This window comes from Rhinoraja longicauda, chromosome 40 (assembly GCF_053455715.1).
Source record: "Rhinoraja longicauda isolate Sanriku21f chromosome 40, sRhiLon1.1, whole genome shotgun sequence".
Lineage (NCBI taxonomy): Eukaryota > Metazoa > Chordata > Chondrichthyes > Rajiformes > Arhynchobatidae > Rhinoraja > Rhinoraja longicauda.
The window spans coordinates 3,311,223-3,335,127 of NC_135992.1; the positions used below are offsets into that span (position 1 = coordinate 3,311,223).

At 46.0% G+C, this 23,905-nt stretch overlaps 1 protein-coding gene across 1 annotated transcript in view; it reads left to right on the plus strand.

Annotated features, from left to right (window-relative positions):
* The window catches only part of micall1a (MICAL-like 1a), a 122,538-nt gene that overhangs the window by 39,796 nt on the left and 58,837 nt on the right, over positions 1 to 23,905 (plus strand). Inside the window, exons 3-6 of the mRNA XM_078430329.1 lie at positions 4,889 to 5,030; positions 10,292 to 10,392; positions 11,447 to 11,583; positions 15,443 to 16,257. Of these exons, the coding sequence (XP_078286455.1) occupies positions 4,889 to 5,030; positions 10,292 to 10,392; positions 11,447 to 11,583; positions 15,443 to 16,257 (1,195 nt within the window). The remainder of the gene's footprint in view (positions 1 to 4,888; positions 5,031 to 10,291; positions 10,393 to 11,446; positions 11,584 to 15,442; positions 16,258 to 23,905) is intronic.

Sequence of the window (23,905 nt, forward strand, 5' to 3'; positions counted from 1 at the left end):
AGTCAAAGTTAGGGCCGACTGCGTGAGGACAACAGACATTTGCTCGCCCCGTTAGAAGGAGGATGTGGGGAAGATGCAGAAGACGTCTACCAGAATGCTGCCTGGATTCAAGGGTATTAGCTACAAGGAGAGGTTGCACGAATGTGGGTTGTTTTCTCTGGAGCGTCCCAGGGTGAAAATGTCAAAAGAGTAGCAGGCATAACTTTATGATCGGAGAGAGAAAGTTTACAGGAGATGTGCGTGACAAGTATTTTACACAGAGGGTGTTGTGTGCCTGGAAAATCACTCGTGTTGGAAGCAGATGCAATGGGGAGAGGCTTTTAAATAGGCACATGGATAGGCAGGGAATGGAGAGATATGGATCTGTTCCATGCAAAGGAGATTAATTTATTTTGGCATCATGTCCAGCACAGACATTGTGGACTGAAGGATGTTAGCGACCTAATTTTTAACAGTCTGCTAGTGCCATTATCATAAGTGAAACTGGCTTTTAGGAACAGGGTTTTAAGAGCTGTAGCATGTTGGTGGATGATTAGCTGCAAAGATTGTTGTAGGAAAATTAAAGCTTGGATTTGACATGGTATCAAGACTGCAATAAAAAGAGAAAACACTGAAGAACGAAACAGTTGATGTTTCAGGGCAATGGTTTTTGATCAGATATTGAACTAAGTTTTAAGCATGTACGTGCAAGGTTTTGGATTCATTTGGTAAAGGATAAAAGGAAGTTTTTAGTAGGGTGGTAGACCAGAATTTGGATGAAAGTGGGAATGAAAATGGAACGTAAAAGAGGATGGTAACAGGTCACGATTTTTTTTTAAAAACAAGGATGAATTTAACAAAGTTGTAATTGAGAATTAGTCATCGTCTAAAATTGAACTCAGTGGAGCATCCAACCTGTGTAGGAAGGAACTGCAGATGCTGGTTTAAACCGAAGATAGACATAAAATGCTGGAGTAACTCAGTGGAACAGGCAGAGAGAAGGAATGGGTGACGTTTCGGGTCTGAAGATGGGTCTCGACCCAAAATGTCACGCATTCCTTCTCTCCAGAGATGCTGCCTGTCCCGCTGAGTTGCTCCAGCATTTTGTGTCCATCTTCGGATCATCCGATCTGCCATTTACCAGCTGATCGGAATCTCTGAAACCGTGCCAAAGTCCCAGCAGACTTTGGACTCTCCCTCCAGTGAATTGTGTGCTATGTTGATCTCAATGCACGAGGGTGACCTTGTCAGCTTGCCGATGACTCCAGCCTTCATCATACAAACCCGTATAAAATGGTGATTCAAGTTCTGTGATTGTTTTTTTGGATCTGATAAGAGTGCACAATTTATTGGTGAATTTTGGGACTTTCAGGGTGCTTAATATCTTTGCGATCACGTTGTTGGGATTGTACTGTAGTTTCCCAACTGGTCAAACAGGGATTAGAGGAACAAATATGCCTGGAGGTTGCGGACAGCTGCAAGACTAATTGGATTTTCATAGTTGAGGATTTTAACTTTCCGAAAATAGACTTTGACTGCAAAGTGCTCAGGGTTTAGATGGGATAGGATTTGTCAATAATGTTCAGGAAATTTTCCTCAGGCAATGTGTAGTGAGGGCTTGGCAAGGGACCGGGCAAAGCCTGACCTGCTCTTCGGGAATTGGGGAGGGCAAGTGACAGAAGTGTAAGTGGACGAGCACTTTGGGACCAGTGACCACACACCACCTATTCCCTTTCCCCAAAGATGCTGCCTGACCCACTCAGTTACTCCAGCATTTTGTGTCTCTCTCGGAGTTATTGTGTTCAATTCTGGTCACCCCACTGTCGGAAAAGTACCACTATGCTGAAAAAAGTGGAGAGGAGAATTACGAGGATGTTGTAAGGACTCGAGGGCCTAAAGTGTAGGTACGCAGGCGAGGCCCGCAGAAGGGTGATGGGTGGTATTATAGAGGTGTAAACAATTGTGAGGGGAATACAATGATAACATTTAAAAGGCAGGTGCATAGCCAGGAAAGGTTTTAGATTTAGATTTTTTTAGATTTTTAGATTTTAGAGATACAGCACGGAAACAGGCCCTTCGGCCCACCGGGTCCGCGCCGACCAGCGATCCCCGCACACTAACACTATCCTACACACACTAGGGACAATTTTTACATTTACCCAGTCAATTAACATACATACCTGTACGTCTTTGGAGTGTGGGAGGAAACCGAAGATCTCGGAGAAAACCCACGCAGGTCACGGGGAGAACGTACAAACTCCGTACAGACGGCGTCCGTAGTCAAGATCGAACCGGAGTCTCCGGCGCTGCATTCGCTGCAAGGCAGCAACTACCGCTGCACCACCGTAGAGAGATAGTCTAAGAATGAAGGGGAGGCCATTTAAAACTGAGGTGTGAAAAATCTTTTCCACCCAGAGAGTTGTGAATTTGTGGAATTCTCTGCCACAGAAGGCAGTGGAGGCCAATTCACTGGATGAATTTAAAAGAGAGTTAGATAGAGCTCCAGGGACTAGTGAAATCAAGGGATATGGGGAGAAGGCAGGCACATGTTACTAATTGTGGATGATCAGCCATGATCAAAATGAATGGCGGTGCTAGCTTGAAGGGCCAAATGGCTTCCTCCTGCACCTATTTTCTATGTTTCTATATGGGCCAAATGTGAGCAAAAAGGACTAGCTTAGATGGGGTGGCATGTGTGATTTAGGCTGAAGGGCCAGTGTCCTGATTTTGACTTTTCGTTCTGAACTTGGGAGTAGAAGGATTTGTATCATCAGTTGCACACAGTAAAAACAGCGTACAGATGCTGTGAAAGACCACTGGCAAATTTGAATAGAAGCAAGATAATGTCTTTGAATAGAAGCAAGATAATGTCTTTTTAGCAAGGGCAATTGAAACCAAAGGCAATATGTTCAAGAAATAAATGTTGTAAGTGAGGTTGTTGAACAGGAACATTTAACATTTAAAATGACATTTTAAAACCCAATGAGGCAAGAGGATTGTGCAAATATACTTGAGACTAAAAGTGAAATTTGTTAAATGCCTGAAACCAACAGATAAAAGCATTCTCTCTTCTTCCCACCTCTTCTTTTTCTTCTGTACTACACTTCTTCCCACCCTGCTTCTTGTAAAGACTCTATCCCCTACTCCCAACTCCTCCGTCTACACCGCATCTGCGCCCAAGATGAGGTGCTCCATACCAGGTCAAAGGAGATGTCCTCATTCTTTATGGAACGGGGGTTCCCCTCTTCCATTATAGATGAGACTCTCACTAGGGTCTCCTCGATATCCCGCAGCTCCGCTCTTGCTCCCTCGCCCCACATTTGTAACAAGGACAGAGTTCCCCCTTGTCCTCACCTTCCACCCCATCAGCCTTCACATACAGCACATAATCCTCCAACATTTTCACCACCTCCAACGGGATCCCACTACCAGCCACAACTTCCCATCTCCACCCCTTCCCACTTTTCCCAGAGACCGTTCCCTCCGCAACTCCCTGGTCAACTCATCCCTTCCCAACCAAAAACCACCCCCTACCCAGGGGGTAGTATCTCTCTTGTTATCACCTCTTCCCCAGCCAACAATGGGCCATTGTGGGCTCCACCCTTCCTGAGGTCTACTGTTGCTGGCCCTGATTTGTTTTGACCTTTTCTCGCCTCCAGTTTATTTCCTCCCACCTCTACATTCAATCTGAAGAAGGGTTCCAGCCCGGAAACGTCACCTACTCCTTCTCTCCAGAGATGCTGCCTGACCTGCTGAGTTACTCCAGCAATTTATGTCTATCTTCGGTGTAAACCACCAACCTCCCAACCCTTCCAAATTTGGTGGAAAGTTTCCGCTTTCTTATTTCATTTCCGCCATTCCGATTTCACCTCACATTTTTCCGCAAAACACATGCCTCGCCGCTCGCCCTGCCTCTCCCCACGCCTCACGCCACTGGCCTCGCCTCGCCGCTGGCCCCGCCTCACGCCGCTGGCCTCCCCTCTTCGCTGGCCCCGCCCCGCGCCTCACGCCGCTGGCCTCGCCTCGCCGCTGGCCCGGCCTCGCCTCTTCGCTGGCCCGGCCTCGTCTCGTCGCTGGCCCGGCCTCACCTTGCCACTGGCCCGGCCTAACCTTGCCACTGGCCTCACCTCGTCGCTGGTCCCGCCTCACCTTGCCACTGGCCTCGACTCACATTACCGCTAGCCTCGACTCGCCTGGTTCGCCAGAGAGGGGATGGGAGGGGGGAGTGGAGGGGGGGAGTGGAGGTGGGAGGGGGTGGGGGAGGATGGGAGGGAGGAGGAGGGGATGGTGGTGGGGGGGGAGTGGAGGTGGAGGGGAGGGTGGGAGTGGGGGGAGAGGGCGGGGGGAAAGGGGGGGGAGTCGGGAGTGCGGGTAGAGTGGGAGTGGGGGGAGGGTAGTGGGGAGGGGTGGGGGGGTCATGGACTGTTGTGATGTGCTGTTGAAGACCACTGGAGCAAGTATGTCTTCAATGAAATTAGGTATGTGAAGTTTTAAATGAAACTTTCTTCATAACTTAATCATACATTTTGTGTAAGGAAAAAACAAAATGAGAAAACAAAACAAGACAGTTTTTTCTTTTTGTTGCAAAAAGTATCTCTGTTCAATAACCTTTCTATAAATAGCAGAATATAATCATGATAGGCCTGACGTTGTACATGTAGTCCAAGAACTACAGACTGTTGGAAATAATAGTCGTTTTCCACACATGAATGTAGCGCAACGCGTGCGCGCATTTGGCGTGCATACTTTTTTTTTGCTGAAAAGTTGCTTTACGCGCCATATTATGAATTTTGATGTAAAACTGAATTTTGGACATCAAAATTCTGAATTAGTAAAATCAAATGTTGGGGGGGCCTGAAACCAGCAGTTCCTTCCGGCAACTTTATGAAGTGTCTTTGTGTCTCCGTAGGCGTTTGAGGTGGCGGAGCAGGAGCTGGGAATTCCCGCGCTGTTGGACGCAGAGGATATGGTGGCGATGCGTGTTCCAGATCGGCTCAGCATCCTGACCTACGTATCTCAGCTCTACAACTACTTCACCAACCAGAACCACGGTACAGAGCCAGCCAACCCCAGCCGCTTTGGAATGGCAATGCTATTTTCAATATTTTCAGTTAAATAGCCTGAAAGGTTGTGTCAGCCAAAACATTGTGACCTGATGAGCCAAAACATTACGCCCACCTGCCTAATATGCTGTTGGTCCTCCGTGTGCAGCCCCATACGCAGCAGGGTGCGATGCACTGTGTATTGTGACACATTCCTCCCGTGACCACCATTAAAATGTTCTGTGACGTGCCACAGTACACCTTCTATCGGTTCGGACCAGACGGGATAGCCTTCGCTGCCCTCGCGCATCGATGAGCCTTGGGCGCCCAACACCCTGTCTGTCGCCGGTTTGTGGTTTGTCCCGCCTCGGACCACTGTCGGTCGGTACTCACCACTGCTGACCGGGAGCATCCCACAAGCCTTGCCGTTTCAGAGATGCTCTGACCCAGTCGTCTGGCCATAACAATTTGGCCCTTGTCAAAATCACTCAGGTCTTTACTCCTTTACTGCCCATTTCTCCTGCATCCAACACATCAGCTTCAAGAACTGACTGTTCACTTGCTGCCTAATATATCCCACCCCTTGACAGGTGCCATTGTAACAAGATAATCAATGTTATTCACTTCGCCTGTCAGTGGTCATAATGTTTTGGCTGATCGGTGTATTTAGTGAGTGTTTTATCAAGTGTTTGAGAAAACGAAGCAGTTCAGCCCAAAGTTATATAAAGTCAAGACACCTTCCAAAAGGTGGTTTTGGTGCTGTACACGTGCCTCGTGTTATCACAGGTTTCAGTCACCCAACTGCAGCCAATGTGATTCGTGACGGTAGAGGTCAGGAGGGCTGAAAGCATGCCGCAATATAACAAGGCAAAAGTTGGAAGGAATCCCGCTGAAATTCATAGGATCAAAAATCTTTGGAACTAAAAGATATCAATGAAACTAGAGTCAAAACTGACAGAACAAACTTGCAGGCTGTAAGGAATTATGAATATTTATTCACAAAATGCTGGAGGAACTCAGCAGGTCAGGCAGCATCTCGGGAGAGAAGGAATGGGTGACGTTTCGGGTCGAGACCCTTCTTCAGACTGATGTCAGGGGGGCAGGACAAATATCCCGCCCAACCCTGACATCAGTCTGAAGAAGGGTCTCGACCCGAAACGTTACCCATTCCTTCTCTCCCGAGATGCTGCCTGACCTGCTGAGTTACTCCAGCATTTTGTGAATAAATCGATTTGTACCAGCATCTGCAGTTATTTTCTTATACTAGGAGTTATGAATATTCTATATAGGAGTACTTGTGGCCCCTGTAACTTTGAGATTGTTGCTCCCTGTGTCCCTCCCACACGGCTGTCTCCAATTGTTGTCAGCTGGGGGCTGTTTTTCTGTTGTCAGATTACAGGCTCGACTTGCGGACTGCAGCTGTTAGTTGTTCTTCTTTGTTTCTTACTGCAAACATTTTTTTAAGTTCCTTGAAAAATGGTTTACACACTTTGTGCATTTTGAGTCATACAACAAAAAAACTGACCCTTCGGCCAAGTTGTCTATTTGAGCGACTCTCATTGGTCCCAAGTCCCTGCAAATCTTTCCTTTCCATTACCTGTCTAAATATATTTAAACATTGTAGTTGTACCTGCTTCTGAAACTTTCTCTGGCAGTTCCATATATCAAATACCCTTTGTGTTGAAAAGATTTCCCTTCTGGTGCCCTTTTAAATCTTTCCCCTCTTGGTATAAATCTGTGCCCTTTAGTTTTAGACTCCCATTCTCTGGAGGAAAAGACTGATTATTCACCCTATCCTACGCCTCTCATGCTGCCTCAGTTTCCTAAGCCAGAGGGAAAGATGTCTCGGCCTATCCAGCTCCACCTTATAACTCAAGCCCTCCAGTCCTGTTAACGCCCTGGTGAATCTTCCCTGCGCCATTACAGCTTAATGATACCCTTCCCATGGTCAGAACTGCATGCAATACCCCCAGTGTGGTTTCACTTGTACAGTTGTAACATGACATCCTAACTCCTACACTCAACACCCTGACCGATGAACATAAGCATTCCAATGCTGCCTTCACCACCATGTTTACTTGCGCCACCATCTTCATGGAATGATATACCTAGGTCTTTCTGTTCCATGACCCCACCATTTACTGTGCAAGCCCTGTTTTGGTTTAACTCAGCAAAGTGCAGCACCTTACACTGAAACAAGTTGAATCCCATCTGACATTCTTTAGTCCACTTTCCCAGAGGTCAAGATCTTAAATAACCATCTTCACTCTACCACCGATTTTGTTGTCATCTGCAAACTTGCCATGTTAACATTGTCATCCAAACAGTTAATATAAATGACAAACAACAGCGGACCCAGCAATGATCCCTGTGGCACATCACTGGTCACAGGCTTCTAATCTGGGGGAAAAAACCCTCCACTACTGCTCTCTGACTCCTTCCACTGTCAATTTTGGTTCCAGTGGGTTAGATCACCCTGGACCCCATGTATTCTAATCTTTCAGACAAGTCTAGCATATGGGTCTGAAGAAGAGTCTCAACCCGAAACGTCACCCATTCCTTTTATCCAGAGATGTTGCCTGTCCCTCTGAGTTACTCTAGCATTTCGTGTCTATCTATGGAGCCTTGTTGAAGGCCTTGCTAAATATCCACTCAACAATCCTCTTCGTCAGCTCTTCAAAAAAACAGTCACATCTCTAGTCAGTCCTTGTCTTTCCAAATCCTGGTAGATCCTGTCCCTCCAGTAACTTTCCCACCACTGGTGTTGGGCTCACTGGCCTGTAGTTCCCTGGCTTGTTCTTGCACCCTTTTCAAACAAAAGGCACAATATTAGCCCTTCCTCTAGACTTTTGGAAACTCACTTGTAGCTAAAGATTTTGCAAGTATCTTCACTGGGGACCCTGCAGTTTCTCCCCTAGCTTTCCGCAATGCCCTAGGATACACTTGGTCATGCTCTGGAGATTTACCCACCTTGATATGCTTCAAGACCGCAGCGCCTCGTCTTTTGTGTGTCAACATTCCTCAGGTCATTCGCATTCTTTAATTCCCAACTTGGCATTTAGGATGCACTCCTGATGAGGGGAAAAGATAGATTAGTTTGTGGCCTTTAGAAACAAAATGGATAAATATCTCTAGGAGAAACAAAATTGAAGGGATATGTGGCTTTTTGGAAATGTCCGGTTGAGTGTCTATCTACCTCCTGCACTGAGCCACTGTGTCTGCAGCCACCTGTCTGAGCCACTGTGTCTGCAGCTCCCTGTCTGAGCTACTATGTCTACCTCATGCGCCGAGCCACTGTGTCTGCAGCTCCTTGTCTGAGCCACTGTGTCTGTAGCTCTCTGTCTGAGCTACCATGTCTATCTCCCTGCAATGAGCCACTGTGTCTGCAGCTCTCTGTCTGAGCTACCATGTCTATCTCCCTGCACTGAGCCACTGTGTCTGCAGCCCCTTGTCTGAGCTACTATGTCTGTAACTCCCTGCACCGAGCCACTATGTCTGCAGCTCCCTGTCTGAGCCACCATGTCTATCTCCCTGCACTGAGCCACAGTGTCTGCAGCTCCCTGTCGGAGCTACTATGTCTGTAGCTCCCTGCAATGAGCCACTGTGTCTGCAGCTCCCTGTCGGAGCTACCATGTCGATCTCCCTGCAATGAGCCACTGTGTCTGCAGCTCCCTGTCGGAGCTACCATGTCGATCTCCCTGCAATGAGCCACTGTGTCTGCAGCTCCCTGTCTGAGCTACTATGTCTATCTCCCTGCACGGAGTCACTGTGTCTGTAGCTCCCTGTTTTACTTCAATCTTTTGCAACACCTTGAAAATACAGATGAGATCTTGATCTGGTGCAGAATGGCTCATTCCACTGTTCACTGTTGTGTGCTCCGGGCACCCAGTGTCAAAAATACTGGACTTGAATTCCTTATTGCTCCTGGAACTATTGCTGCCCTTCTGCACAGTTTTGCATCTCATTTCCCAAGAATGTTATATCATATCATATCATATATATACAGCCGGAAACAGGCCTTTTCGGCCCACCAAGTCCGTGCCGCCCAGCGATCCCCGTACATTAACACTATCCTACACCCACTAGGGACAATTTTTACATTTACCCAGCCAATTAACCTACATACCTGTACGTCTTTGGAGTGTGGGAGGAAACCGAAGATCTCGGAGAAAACCCACGCAGGTCACGGGGAGAACGTACAAACTCCTTACAGTGCAGCACCCGTAGTCAGGATTGAACCTGAGTCTCCGGCGCTGCATTCGCTGTAAAGCAGCAACTCTACCGCTGCGCTACCGTGCCACCCTAGTGAATGTTAGTGAAGCTCCTGAGGCAGTATAGTGTTTGAATAATATTGAAATGTAATCATTTATTCACAAAATGCTGGTGTAACTCAGCAGGTCAGGCAGCATCTCAGGAGAGAAGGAATGGGTGACGTTTCGGATCTCGACCCGAAACGTCACCCATTCCTTCTCTCCTGAGATGCTGCCCGACCTGCTGAGTTACTCCAGCATTTTGTGAATAAATACCTTTGATTTGTACCGGCATCTGCAGTTATTTTCTTACACTACTTAAAATGTAATCAAGTAGTAACAGACTGGGGACCTATAGACCAGTCTGAAAGAGGGTCGCCCATTCTTTCTCTCCAGAGATGCTGCCTGTCCCGCTGAGTTAATCCAGCTTTTTGTGTCTATCTTTGGGGACCTATAGATTACTGCCACCATTTTCTGATGACGTGATCTCCCTTCCTTAATGGGTGAAATGTAGACATAAGGAACTGCAGGTGCTGGGTTTTTTTTAAGTCTCAAAGTGCTGGAGTAAGTCAGCAGGTCAGGCAACATTTATAGGCGACGTTTCAGGTCAGGACCTTTCTTCTGACCCGAAATGTCACCTATCGATTTCTTCCAGAGATGCTGCCTGAACTGCTGAGTTACTGCAGCGCTTTGTGTCCTTGCTGGATGAACAGTTTCCATTTAGAAACAATGAACCCAGCCAAACAAACGTAAGGATAGAATGAATGACTGAAACTTTATGAATTATATTTTATTGTCACATGTACCTAGGCTGGAGTGAAATGCTTTGATTTGCATGCAACCTAGGCAATACTCAAGTGTCGCCACCTGTTGGTGCTGACAAAGTTATAACAGTACCGAACAGTCCTAACCACTGCGTTCCACTGCAAGCCATAGATTCCAGTGTGAGAGGCAGGCGGTGGCCATTGATTAGTCTGTTGGGATGTTGAAGGCTCACAGTACATTGCTTTCTCTCTGCAGCTGGTGCTCCCCCCTCCATGAAGAGGCCTGCTGGATTATCACCATCAGAGCCGTCAGTTAAGAAAGTGCTCACTGTGAACAAACAAGTCCTCTCACCGCAAGTACGTCTGTTGGCCATGTGAAACTTCAGCTGTTTGGGCGACCTTAACTGTCATGGAAATGACCTTACTCATTTAAAAATTCTCTGACTGATATCTTGTTAGGACTATTAACAGCAATGATTTATATTTCCATAGAAAACTAGTTTACGGGGTCTTCAAAGAGGGATAATGTTAGAAACGAAAAACGCTGAGCCAAAAAGGGAGATGTTGGCACGAAACGGGTTGGATTTGGTGGGGAAGAAGATGAGGCAGAGGTTCGGAGAAGGAATCTCTGAGGGGTGCCCCTGTAGATGCTGGAAATTACTTTTGGTTCAAGGAAATGAAGCTGCCAATGATTATGGTCAGGTGTAAGAGGCACCCATTACTGAGGGGAGGGATTTAGACAGTACTTCATAGAGTTGGTGTGATATCTGTGTGCTTGCAGAGGCTTCTGGGACCACACCAATCCATACAGTGGCGTGGTTATTTGCAAGACTCACATTCCTCTTTATGCAGGACTGTTGTCAGCCAAGATGGGTTCCTTCTGCTCTGCAATGGCAGCTGGAGGAGGGGCTGCATGAATGGGAGTACTATGTGGTGTTGGGAGAGGAACGATGGGAGCCAAATGGTTTGTTTCTGCCCTGTGGGAAATGTCTTGTGACCGGCTGGCTATCTGTTTCCTGCAGGCTCTGTCTGAATTGTTCAGTGTTTGCCGTGACATTCCTAACGGCAGCGTGGTGGCGCAGCTGGTAGAGCTGCTGCCTCACAGTGCCAGAGGCCCAGGTTTGATCCTGGCCTCGTGTGCTTTATGTGTAGGGCTAGCACCACATTCCTGTGACCATGTGTTTCCTCCGGGTGCTTTGTTTTCCTCCCACATCCCAAAGACGTGCGGGTATGTAGGTTAACCGGCCCACTGTAAAATTGGCCCCAGTGTGCAGGGAGGGGAGCAAAAGTGGGATCACTTCGAACTAATGCGAATGGGCGATCAATGGCCAGCGTGTTCTCGGTGTGCAGACGGGCCTGTTTCCACACTGTATCTCTCTAAACTGTCATTTTTACGTTTTTATTATCCCAGAGTGAGTCCCCGTTGGCGATTGAGGAGAGGTCCAAGCGGAACACCCTGAGCAGCACATGTGCAATTTGCAGCAAGCACGTCCACCTGGTGCAGAGATACCTGGTGGATGGGAAACTTTACCACCGCAACTGCTTTAGGTAAGGTGAAGCAACAGGAGGCATCGCATCTCTCTGCTACTGTATCTTCAAAGCTCGCACGGCGTCTCATGTAGGAGACTCATCCAGGTGCGTAACAATAGACAATAGGTGCAGGAGGAGGCCCTTCGAGCCAGCACCGCCATTCAATGTGATCATGGCTGATCATTCTCAATCAGTACCCCGTTCCTGCCTTCTCCCCATACCCCCTGAGAGTAAGACCTGAGAGCAAGACCTTATCCTTAAGAGCTCTATCTAACTCTCTCTTGAATGCATTCAGAGAATTGGCCTCCACTGCCTTCTGAGGCAGAGAATTCCACAGATTCACAACTCTCTGACTGAAAAAGTTTTTCCTCATCTCCATTCTAAATGGCCTACCCCTTATTCTTAAACTGTGGCCCCTTGTTCTGGACTCCCCCAACATTGGGAACATGTTTCCTGCCTCTAACGTGTCCAACCCCTTAATAATCTTATACGTTTCGATAAGATCTCCTCTCATCCTTCTAAATTCCAGTGTATACAAGCCCAGTCGCTCCAGTCTTTCAACATAGATCCAGTGTTCAAGCAGCTCCATGCCATCCAGAGTAGAGCAGTTTGATTAGTGTTCTGCGGGGCGCCCTCTGTCACCTTCACCCCTCCACTCCACCTGCACAGTGTTTACAATTTATCGGAAAGGCTGCAACAATTCAAAAAGATTCTCAATAGTGCCGCATTCACCGAGAGGCTCAAAGATCACAGGAGCAATATCACCTTCAATTCACACATCACCTCGACCTGGCTACACACGCCAACACACTCCATTGTTGCTAGATAGATTTAGAGATACAGCGCAGAAACAGGCCCTTCGGCCCACCGGGTCCGCGCCATCCAGCGATCCCCGCACATTAACACTATCCTACACCCACTAGGGACAATTTTTACATTTGCCCAGCCAATTAACCTACAAACCTGTGCGTCTTTGGAGTGTGGGAGGAAACCGAAGATCTCGGAGAAAACCCACGCAGGTCACGGGGAGAACGTACAAACTCCATACAGTACAGTTTAATGCTGATAAGTGTGAGGTGCTGCATTTTGGTAGGACAAATCAAAATAGGACGTACTGGGTAAATGGTAGGGAATTGAGGAATGCAGTGGAACAGAGGGATCTGGGAATAACTGTGCATTGTTCCCTGAAGGTGGAATCTCATGTGGATAGGGTGGTGAAGAAGGCATTTGGTATGCTTGCCTTTATAAATCAGAGCATCGAGTATAGAAGTTGGGATGTAATGCTAAAATTGTACAGGGCATTGGTGAGGCCGAATCTGGAGTATGGTGTGCAGTTCTGTTCGCCAAATTATAGGAAAGATGTCGACAAAATGGAGAGGGTACAGAGGAGATTTACTAGAATGTTGCCTGGGTTTCAGCACTTAAGCTACAGAGAGAGGTTGAACAGGTTGGGTCTTTATTCTTTGGAGCGTAGAAGGTTGAGGGGGGACTTGATAGAGGTTTTTAAAATTTTGAGAGGGACGGACAGAGTTGACGTGGGTAGGCTTTTCCCTTTGAGAGTGGGGAAGATTCCAACAAGGGGACATAGCTTCAGAATTGAGGGACAAAAGCTTAGGGGTAACATGAGGGGTAACTTCTTTACTCAGAGGGTGGTGGCTGTATGGAATGGGCTTCCGGTGGAAGTGGTGGAGGCTGGCTCGATTTTATTATTTAAGAGTAAATTGGATAGGTATATGGATAAGAGGGGATTAGAGGGTTATGGTCTGAGTGCAGGTAGATGAGACTAGGTCAGGGAGAGTGGTCGGCGTGGACTGGAAGGGCCGAACGGGCCTGTTTCCATGCTGTAGTTGTTATATGGTTATATGGTTAGTACAGCACCCGTAGTCAGGATCGAACCTGAGTCTCCGGCGCTGCATTCACTGTAAGGCATCAACTCTACCACTGTGCCGCCCGTTATGTTACTTATAAAATTCCTGGTATTCGATCTAGCAATAATGGAGTGTGGTGGTGATATGTTGCCAGGTCAAGGTGACATGTGAATTGAAGGTGATTTGCTCCCATGATTTTTTGTCCCTCTTGGTAAATGCGATACCATTGCGAATTGTTGCAGTGTGTCCTATAAACTGTAAAACTACTGGTGGAGTGGAGGGATAAAGATGATGGAGGACATTGAGCAGAACACTATCAAATTGTTCCACTCTGGGTAGCATGGTGCTGCCTGAAAACTGGGTGCAGTTCCCACTCAGATGAGTTTTCCACATCAGACACCTCAGGAGCTTTGAAGATAGCGGAGAGGGTGTGAGAGGTCTCGTGATGAGTGTTGAGAGTATGCGCCCTCTGCCTTGCTCTAGCAACAAAGTGTTGGAGTAACCCGTGCAATCCTCTGATGTAAGATGAGGAAAGGTGATTTAACTGTCACATGGTTTGGCTGATGGACTTGATTATATTAACTTTGATTTGGCCACGTGTACAAACCCGAGTCTGGGATGAAAAGCTTACACCGTACACTTTTGACGCTTAGCCTAAAAAGCAGAATTATTGACGTGGGAATATTGGACAAACATGAACATATTTAAATAATAAATGCAGTGACAAAACTGAAATATTGAATTGAAGAAAATTCACTGCCTTCCCTTCTAGTCTGTCTGGAGTGCGGCCGGGTTGATGTGGGAGGTGTTATCGTGGAGGAGGTGTTTGTAGTGAGATGAGGTTTGAGTCAGAATCAGATTCAATGATTTTAGAATAATGAATGATTCTATGCCCAAATTACATGGTGTAATCATAGAACACAAAAGTCTGAGAGAAACTCAATAGGTCAGGCAGTATCTCTGGAGGACATGGATAGGCGGTTTTGAGTCGGGATCCCAGTATCACGCTGTAGGGTCCCAACACTGTCACCTAACGCATGGCATCCCTGTGTGGTACCTCAGCTGCATGGAGGCAGAAAGGAAAGCTCTACAGCGGGTAGTCCATAGAGCTCAGAGGGCCATCGGAACACAGCTACCAGACTTGGAGGGCATCTACAACACACGATGCCTCAGAAAAGCCACCAGCATCCACAAAGACTCTTCACACCCCTGCTACAGTCTGTTCGAACTCCTTCCATCGGGCAGACGATACAAGGCCTTCTACGCCCGCACCTCCAGACTCAGGAACAGCTTCATCCCCAGGGCCATAGCTGCTATAAACCGGTTCTGCTGAGCCGGATGGCCACAACGCATAGATCAACTTGCACTTTACCCTGTCTAAAAACTGTTACAACTGTTTCGTTTCGTTGGGTTGCTGTTAATTACTTAAATTATTGCATCGTATGGGAGGCGCATTCCCAATCTCGTTGTACCCCTGGGTACAATGACAATAAAGATATTTTGTATTGTATTGTATTGTATTTGGGCAGCATGGTGGCGCAGCAGTAGAGTTGCTGCCTTACAGCAAATGCGGTGCCGGAGACCCGGGTTCAATCCTGACTATGGGTGCTGTCTATACGGAGTTTGTACATTCTCCCCATGACCTGCGTGGGTTTTCTCCGAGATCTTCGGTTTCCTCCCACACTCCAAAGACGTACAGGTATGTAGGTTAATTGGCTGGGTAAATGTAAAAATTGTCCCTAGTGGGTGTAGGATAGTGTTAATGTACGGGGATCGCTGGGCGGCGCGGACTTGGTGGGCCGAAAAGGCTTGTTTCCGCGCTGAATATATATGATGATATGATATGATAAACCAAACTAAATAACTCAGAGTTATTCCAGCACTTGGTGTTCTATGCAAAATTCCAGCGTCTACACTTCCTTGAGCTTATATAATGTCCTACTTGTGCATAGACCAGTGTTTGATCTGCTGTGTTGATGAAATAATTCTTGTCCTTGTTTTTCCTTCAGGTGCAAAGAGTGTTCCAGCACTCTGCTCCCTGGAGCCTACAAGCCTGGTGCACATTCGGGCACCTTTGTGTGCACGCACCATCGAGGATGGGTTCCTGGACAGCCACAGCGATCTCTGTCCGGACACGGCCTGCAGTCTTACCGAGGGTCTCTGCCAGCCCAGCCTCGTGCATCAGCTAGCCCACGGATATTTCACCATGCTCAGGTACCGACAGAAGCATCAGAAGGCCACAGTCGCAGCCCATTGCCGGCGACAGGGTTAAACGCAGAGGAAAGTGGCGAGAAGTCGGACAGTGAAGGAAGCAATCAATCACCCCCAGTGCCTTCTAAAAGCTATCATGCTGCTACTGACAGAGTCTCGGAGCTTTCCAACAGAATTGACACCCGTGAAATATCAAAAGCTGAGGTGGAGCCTCATATTCCGGAGGAAACGCAAAGGCCGACAGACCATTATGTCTGTGATGATCAGACTGAGAATGGCATAAATAAGCAGCTGGAGCCAGGGACACACTCTGACCTGCTCACTGCCCAGAATGACCAGCAGCAAGCAGTGGTCATGGAGACTGAGGTCATCGCACCGACAACCAACACCTCAGAGTCTCCAGCCGCTTGCAGCGACCAAACCCCAGACACTAATCAGACTGCCGTGAACAAAGAAGATTTTGAAGAGAAGCCGAAAGCACTCCCTGTTCCGATACCAAGGAAAACATCCCCCATGGCAACACCACGTCCTGTACCTCGAACACGGGTCGTCTTTGGCAGTGGAACTAATGAAGCGTCTGTCCAGAGATCGGAGAGCAGTGCGCTGGCAAATGGTAAGCAATGCATCTACATTAATGACTAAAAACAAGGAACTGCAGATGTTAGTTTGCCAAGGAAAGACACAAAGTGCTGGAGTAACTCAGCAGGTTAGGCAGCAATCCTTGGAGGTAATGGATTGGTGATGTTTCAGGTCAGGACTGAAGAAGGTTCCCGACCCAAAATATCACGTGGATACGTTCTCCGAGGATGTTGCCTGACCCACTGAGTTACCCCAGCACTTTTTGTCTACATTAATGACTAGTTTTATTGAGGGAACTCCTTTCATATGGGGTTTTGTCCTCGTGAGTGAGGAAAATAATGGACATGGCAAGCTGACGAATGGGTGCAAGATGTCTGTACACAAGCTCACTTAAAGAAGTGGCTTTTCAGGAAAATTAGAATTAGCTGTGGGAGTGTTTGGGGTCTGGTTGAAAGAATGCACCGTTGCTAATGTTAGGGAGGGAAAGGGAGCATAAGACAGTGTTAGATTTAATGTGGGAAGATTATTAATTTTAACAAATGGGCACCTAAGGACACACGAGTATTCGAGAAGATTGTAAACTTGAGGTTCTGGAAGCCAGCTAGGAGCAGAGGGTGAAAGGGTAATTCTTCACCTCAACCTGAAATGAGTTGTGTCCTTGATTGCATTTTCACCATTGCTGAAAGCATTCAGGCTCATGTTTCAGACAGCGGCCGGCAGTGCTGAAGGAAATTAATGTCTTTCAGTTGGAAGTCTTAGGTTTACATGAACTCACTGCAACTCTGGGCTGTAGTAACAGATGGCACCATGTCAGTCTCTACCCTCTGTCCAGATCTGGGTGTCCTAGTACATCAGTCACTGAAAGGAAGCATGCAGGTACAGCAGGCAGTGAAGAAAGCCAATGGAATGTTGGCCTTCATAACAAGAGGAGTTGAGTATAGGAGCAAAGAGGTCCTTCTGCAGTTGTACAGGGCCCTAGTGAGACTGCACCTGGAGTACTGTGTGCAGTTTTAGTCTCCAAATTTGAGGAAGGATATTCTTGCTATTGCGGGCGTGCAGCGTAGGTTTAATGGGTTAATTCCCGGAATGGCGGGACTGTCATATGTTGAAAGACTGGAGCGACTAGGCTTGTATACACTGGAATTTAGAAGGATGAAAGGGGATCTTATTAAAACATATAAGATTATTAAGGGATTGGACGCGCTAGAGGCAGGAAACATGTTCCCAATGTTGGGGGGAGTCCAGAACCAGGGGGCACAGTTTAAGAATAAGGGGTAGGCCATTTAGAACAGAGATGGGGAAAAACTTTTTCAGTCAGAGAGTTGTGAATCTGTGGAATTCTCTGTCTCAGAAGGCAGTGGAGGCCAATTCTCTGAATGCATTCAAGAGAGAGCTAGATGGAGCTCTTAAGGATAGCGGAGTCAGGGCGTATGGGGAGAAGGCAGGAACGGGGTACTGATTGAGAATGATCAGCCATCATCACATTGAATGGCGGTGCTGGCTCGAAGGGCCGAATAGCCTACTCCTGCACCTATTGTCTATTGTCTCTGGGACACAGGCTCGGTAATTTTCTCCAGTGTACATTGGAGGAATTACCAAGCGTAGGAGCAGATCCCACGTATTTTGATCAGAATTTTTGGTCTGAAGATTAAGAGGCTAATGGTGACGCAAATGTTTCCATGATTTTTATTATTTCCAAGTGTTTTGATATATTTAATTTGCAGGTTTTGATAGGAGCCATAGTTCTGCCCTAGATTTGACCTCTGTCAGAGCCTGCCAGGGTGACTCCAGAGGTAGACACAAAGTGTTGGAGTAACTCAGCGAGTCAGGCAGCATTTCTGGAGAAAAGGGATGGTTGACGTTTCGGGTTGGGGACCATCTTTTTTTCTCCAGAGATGTTGCCCAACCCGCTGAGGTACTCCAGCACTTTGTGTCTAACTTTGGTATAAATCAGCATCTGCAGTTCCTTGTTTCTGTAAAGTGTTTCCGGAGCAGGACCTCATCAGACACTGCCTGAGGCCTTAGCGGTGTGTGCATCGTACTGGAGAAGATAGTGGAACAGTGAGATTGGCTGGTAAAAAAAAAACTGCAGATGCTGGTTTAAATCGAAGGGAGACACAAAATGCTGGTGTAACTCAGCGGGTCAGGCAGCATCTCGGGAGAGCAGGAATGGGTGACGTTTCGGGTCGAGACCCTTCTTCAGACTGATCCAAGATGGCGCCCTAGCCAGGCGACTCTTTGTGTGCCAGCCGGTCACAGCAGTGGATCTGCAATCACGCATCACAATCGCTCCACTCTTTTAAATCGCTACTCCAAGAGCAGCATTTCTTACTTTAACTATGCTCTTAATCTCCTCTCTAAACATATTTCCTTTATCATGTATCCGTACACTGTGGATGGCTCGACCGTGATCGTGTACAGTCTTTTCGCTGACTGGTTAGTCCTTCCTTCTCTCCAGAGATGCTGTCTGTCCCACTGAGTTACTCCAGCATTTTGTGTCTACCTTTGGTTTAAACCAGCATTTGCAGTTCCTTCCTTTATGTCAGAACGTTACTGGGATCTGTTATTGGTGGCAGAATGGCAGAGGATTTATATTAATATAAATATGGGAGCGAAGTGCTGAAGGTTTATTCGGGGTAAGTCACGTCTAATGTATGCAGTTGAACTCTTCAGACAACAATTACTAAATGGAAAATTGAAATGCAGTTAGATTATTAGACTGCAGCGACTGGGCTTGTATACTCTGGAATTCAGAAGGATGAGAGGGGATATTGAAACATATAAGATTATTAAGGGATTGGACACGCTAGAGGCAGGAAACACGTTCCTAATGTTGGGGGAGTCCAGAACCAGGGGCCACAGTTTAAGAATAAGGGGTTGGCCATTTAGGACAGAGATGAGGAAAAACGTTTTCACTCAGAGAGTTATAAATCTGTGGAATTCTCTGCCTCAGAAGGCAATGGAGGCCAATTCTCTGGATGCTTTCCAGAGAGAGCTAGATAGAGCTCTTAATGATAGCGGAGTCAGGGGGTATGGGGAGAGGGCAGGAACGGGGTACTGATTGTGGATGATCAGCCATGATCACATTGAATGGTGGTGCTGGCTCGAAGGGCCGAATGGCCTACTCCTGCACCTATTGTCTATTATTCATTTCCAGGAGGTATTCAATGAGGTTCTATTCAATGGTATGAGTTTGCATAAATTGGATGCAGCCCATTGGCCTGGATAGGGAGTTTAAAAGTATCAGGAAAATCAGCTAGTGCTCCAATTAACATGATGTGATATTCAATTTTTCAAAGGAGTTAGTAATGGGTCCTTGGCTTTTTAGTCCTGCATTTTTTATAAATTGCTCAGGTGGGGTTTTCTGATGAATGAGGGTGTCAGGGGTTGTGGGGAGAAGGCGGGAGAATGGGGCTGAGAGGGAAAGTTAGATCAACCATGATTGAATGGCAGAGTAGACTTGATGGGCCGAATGACCAGATTCTGCTCCTAGAACTTGTAAACATGAGATGCATAAAACTGAGAGTGAAAAGGGAAAACAGAGAGCGAAAAACTGAGCGTGAAACGGGTAAAATGGCAGGTGGTATTTCATTGTGGGGAAGTATAAAGACATAGGTCAAGATAGGTCAGAGTGCTCTCTAGGTGGTGAGAAACCAGGGGTTGCGGATGGGCGGGAGGGTGGAGAGATATAGGGGAGCGCGTACAGAAATTAATAAAGATAATACATAAGTACAAAATTAACTTCAAAAAAACATAGGATATTGAGTTCATTTCAAAAGTCAGGATGGTGGGATGTGCTATGGAATGCTGGGTAGAGCACTTCACAGTCCCAGATACAAAGCATACATTCATGTTCTTAAAGGGACGGGCAGGGTAGTATGTTTCCATTCCATGGAGAATTAAAGACCAGGGGCCTTAGTGTAAAGATTAAAGTCACGCTTGAAGTTAGAACGTGCTGCTTCCACCGACAGCAATTGATACTAGGTTAAACTCACTTTAAATCAGATATTTTGGCTCATGTCAACCAACTGAAATGGCTGCGCAATAGTAAGGTGCATGGTGTTCTTTTTGAATGCATTAAGAAGATAAAGGCTCATTCTGATTCATGTCTAGTGGCCTGGAAAGTTAAATTGCAAGGGTTCGTAGTCTAGACTGAGTGTCTTTTCAGTGTAAAAGTTTCAGATTTAATGCAGTTGATATATCTGAGGAATCTCATAGAATTGGCAGTAGAGGGAGAGAAATTATTTCCTTCGTGATAGAAGAAGCTATAACTTTAGAGCTCGAGTAGTTGGGGTGGTGGTAGGTAATGGAATTTGGGAAGATAGACACAAAAAGCTGGAGAAAAACACAACGGGTCAGACAGCATATCTCGAGAAAGGGAATAGGTGACGTTTCGCGTTGAGACTCCCCTTCAGAAGGAATTTGGAAACACTCCTTCAAAAGGTTGTTGAGGTCTGAAGGTAATTACATATTTACATAAATACATATTTGGAAAATGAGATTGACTTTTATTAGGCAGAAGTAATGGGCTTTAAATAAAGAGGAAGATGGGGGAAAAAAAACCCAATCTTCATCTTCTCCATCTCCTCAGGCAGTAGCTCTGGGACAAGGATGACTTATTTCCACTCCAGTTTCATAGTCTCTGGAGTAGTTGATGAGACAAGAGTGAGATCTGCAGTTTCTTCCACAAAAGGAACCAAAGATGGAGAATGTATAATGGGAAACAAGGAGCTTAGAGAGCAATTAAATAATTAATTAAGGGGGGAAAAATGCAGATGATGTTTTAAATCGAAGGTAGACACAAAATGCTGGAGTAACTCAGCTCAGCTGGTCAGGCAGCATCTCTGGAGAGAATGAATGTGTGACATTTTAGGTCGAGACCCTTCTTCAGACTTCTTCTTGTTTAGTTTATAAGTTTAGATTATGATTATTATAACGTGTACCGAGGTACAGTGAAAAGCTTTTTGTTGCGTGCAATCCAGTCAGCGAATAGACTATACATGATTACAATCACAGTGTCCCCAGCGTCCAGGATAAAGGGTATAATGTTTAGTGCAAGATAAAGTCTGATTAAAGATTGTCCGAAGGTCTCCAATGAGATAGATGGGAGGTTAAGACCGCTCTCTAGTTGGTGAGAGGATGGTTCAGTTGCTTGATAACAGCTGGGAGGAAACTGTACCAAACGTACTTCAAACATGTTGTCTTAGAAGATTCTCAACCTGAAAGTTAGATTAGGGAATCAAGATTTCTACTAAGAATGAAGAACTAAAAGGAATTAAATATTAATTTAAAAATAGCAAAAGTAAAGGTGGTGAGCTTGAAAGTTAGATCCCAAAGATTCCGACGATCTACATCCCAGAGTTTTGAAAGAGGTGGATGCACTGGTTGGCGTCTTCCAAAGGCCCATCATTTCTGGTATTGTTACGTTCCATTATAAGATAACAAATGTATATTACTATTGAAGGAAGGATGGAGAGAGGATATGGGAACTTATCAACCTTAGATTAATGTCAGTGAGAGGGAAAATGCTGGAATGTATATTGAAACTAGACCAAGTGGACCCATTGGGCCCAACCCTCTCCAGCATTGGTGCAGCCCTCCCTCTCTCCCTCTCTCTCCCTCTCCCTCCCTCCCTCCCTCCCTCCTAGATTTAAACTTAAAAATGTGAATAACTTTTAAAATATAACATCGATTTCAATGAAACTTCTTCCATTAGCACTAAAGGGACGACGGTGAGTAAGGTGGGCCTAAAATTGTCGCGCTATTGTGTACTGTTTTGGTTGTAGTTCAGGAATAACAAACAGACAAACAAGAGTTTTAGTATATAGATGTAATACAGAAAATAATAATAGTGGGGATGTAATTGAAGAAGGTTCTCGGCAGTAGGATGTACTCCTATTTGGAAGAGAATAGGTTAATTAGGGACAGTCGGCACGGCCTTGTACACGGCAGGTTGTGACACATCTAGCCTGTGGCATTCATACACCAAACATGTTTCATTTCACCATGGTTACTTTAATTTCTTTCACACCCATGTATTTATCGAGCTACATCTCTGTTACTTGCCTCAATGTGAAGATGGGACTTGCTGCCACAAGAAGTACATGAGGCAAATAATATCATTGCCAACTCTTAACTACCAATTCCTAAAAAAATTCCGATGTTGCAGATTTTAGATTTCAATATCAATTTATTGTCATATGTACCTAAGGTACAGTAAAATTTGAGTTACCACAGTTTATAAATCTAAAATAAATAAAATTTACATAACTAATGTAAATCTCATATATATTTTAGATTTATAAAATCTATGTCAGGAACTTTCTCAGAAATTGCTTATTACAGTTGGCAATCTATATACTAAAACTCTCGTTTGTTTGTTCCTGAATGACAGCCAAAACGGTACACAATAGCTAGACAATTTTAGGCCACCTTACTCACCATCTAGTTGGTGATAATGGAAGAAGTTTCATTGAAATTGGTTTTATATTTTTAAAGTCACATTTTAAAGTTTAAATCTATCTCCTAGGGAGGGAGGAGGGAGGGGGGGGGGAGGGAGGGAGGGGGGAGGATAAGGGGGGTTGAAGGGGAAAGAGTGGGGGAGAGGGAGGGGGGAGGGGAGTGAGGGGAGAGGGAGAGGGTGCTGCACCAATGCAGGAGAGGTTTGGGCCCAATGGGTCCACTTGGTCTAGTAAGAATATAAAAATGTAAAATTCATTGAAATCGGTGTTATATTTTAAAAGTTATTCACATTTTTAACTTTAAATCTATCTCCTAATGAGGGAGAGAGGTGGGAGGATAAGGGGGGTTGAGAGGGATGGAGTGGGGGAGAGGGGGAGGGAGGGAGGGGGGAAAGGGGAGGGGGTAGGAGAGGGTGCTGCACCAATGCAGGAGAGGTTTGGGCCCAACTTGGGTCTAGTAAGAATATAAAAATGCAAAATATTTTCCACTGGGGCGCAGGTTGACAGATGTGTGAATTATTTTCAATATTCTGAGAGGTTTAGAGAGTGTAGATGGTGAAAAGTGGTTTGTAGTAATCGTCAACTTAATGAGCATGCGTCAGCACAGCATGTTCCTTTTAGGATTATTAAAGAAAGAGATGAGAAGGACATTTCAATGGTACCGTATAAGGATTTGCAAAGAAAGAATACCAAAAGATGCGGGCATCTATGTTCCCATACATAGCTTTGTACGACAGCTCCGTGAGGCCCCTGGCTGCGTTCTGTATGCTGATTCTGCGAGTGATTTCAACGTGATGAGGCCACAGATAGGACAGTGGGTTTCCTGATATGGTGAAGCTGCTGAATTGTAAGTCGGGAGCTCATTGTGTGACCCTGCCTTGAGTCAGCTGGCAGCGAGGGTGTGGAATGAGATCATCAGCAGAAAGGAGCATGTGGCTGAGAGCAGGGCCTTGTATAGAATACAACTCGGGGAAACATTTGACCTCTGTGTGAAACAAAGTGCTTAAAGGAACCTCAGTAAATTTCCTCGGGATAATGTGGTTAGGCGATCCATCTTTGCCAAGCCAATAATATACATCAAAGGCAAGGCCAAAGGAATGAGCAGTCTGCAAATGAGCAGCCCAATGTACAGTACATTTTGCAGGCCAGGGGCTTTTTATCTTTGTGTGGTCAACTTTAACAAAAACAAAGCTAGCACTGTTCTAAAGGGAATTCTGAAAA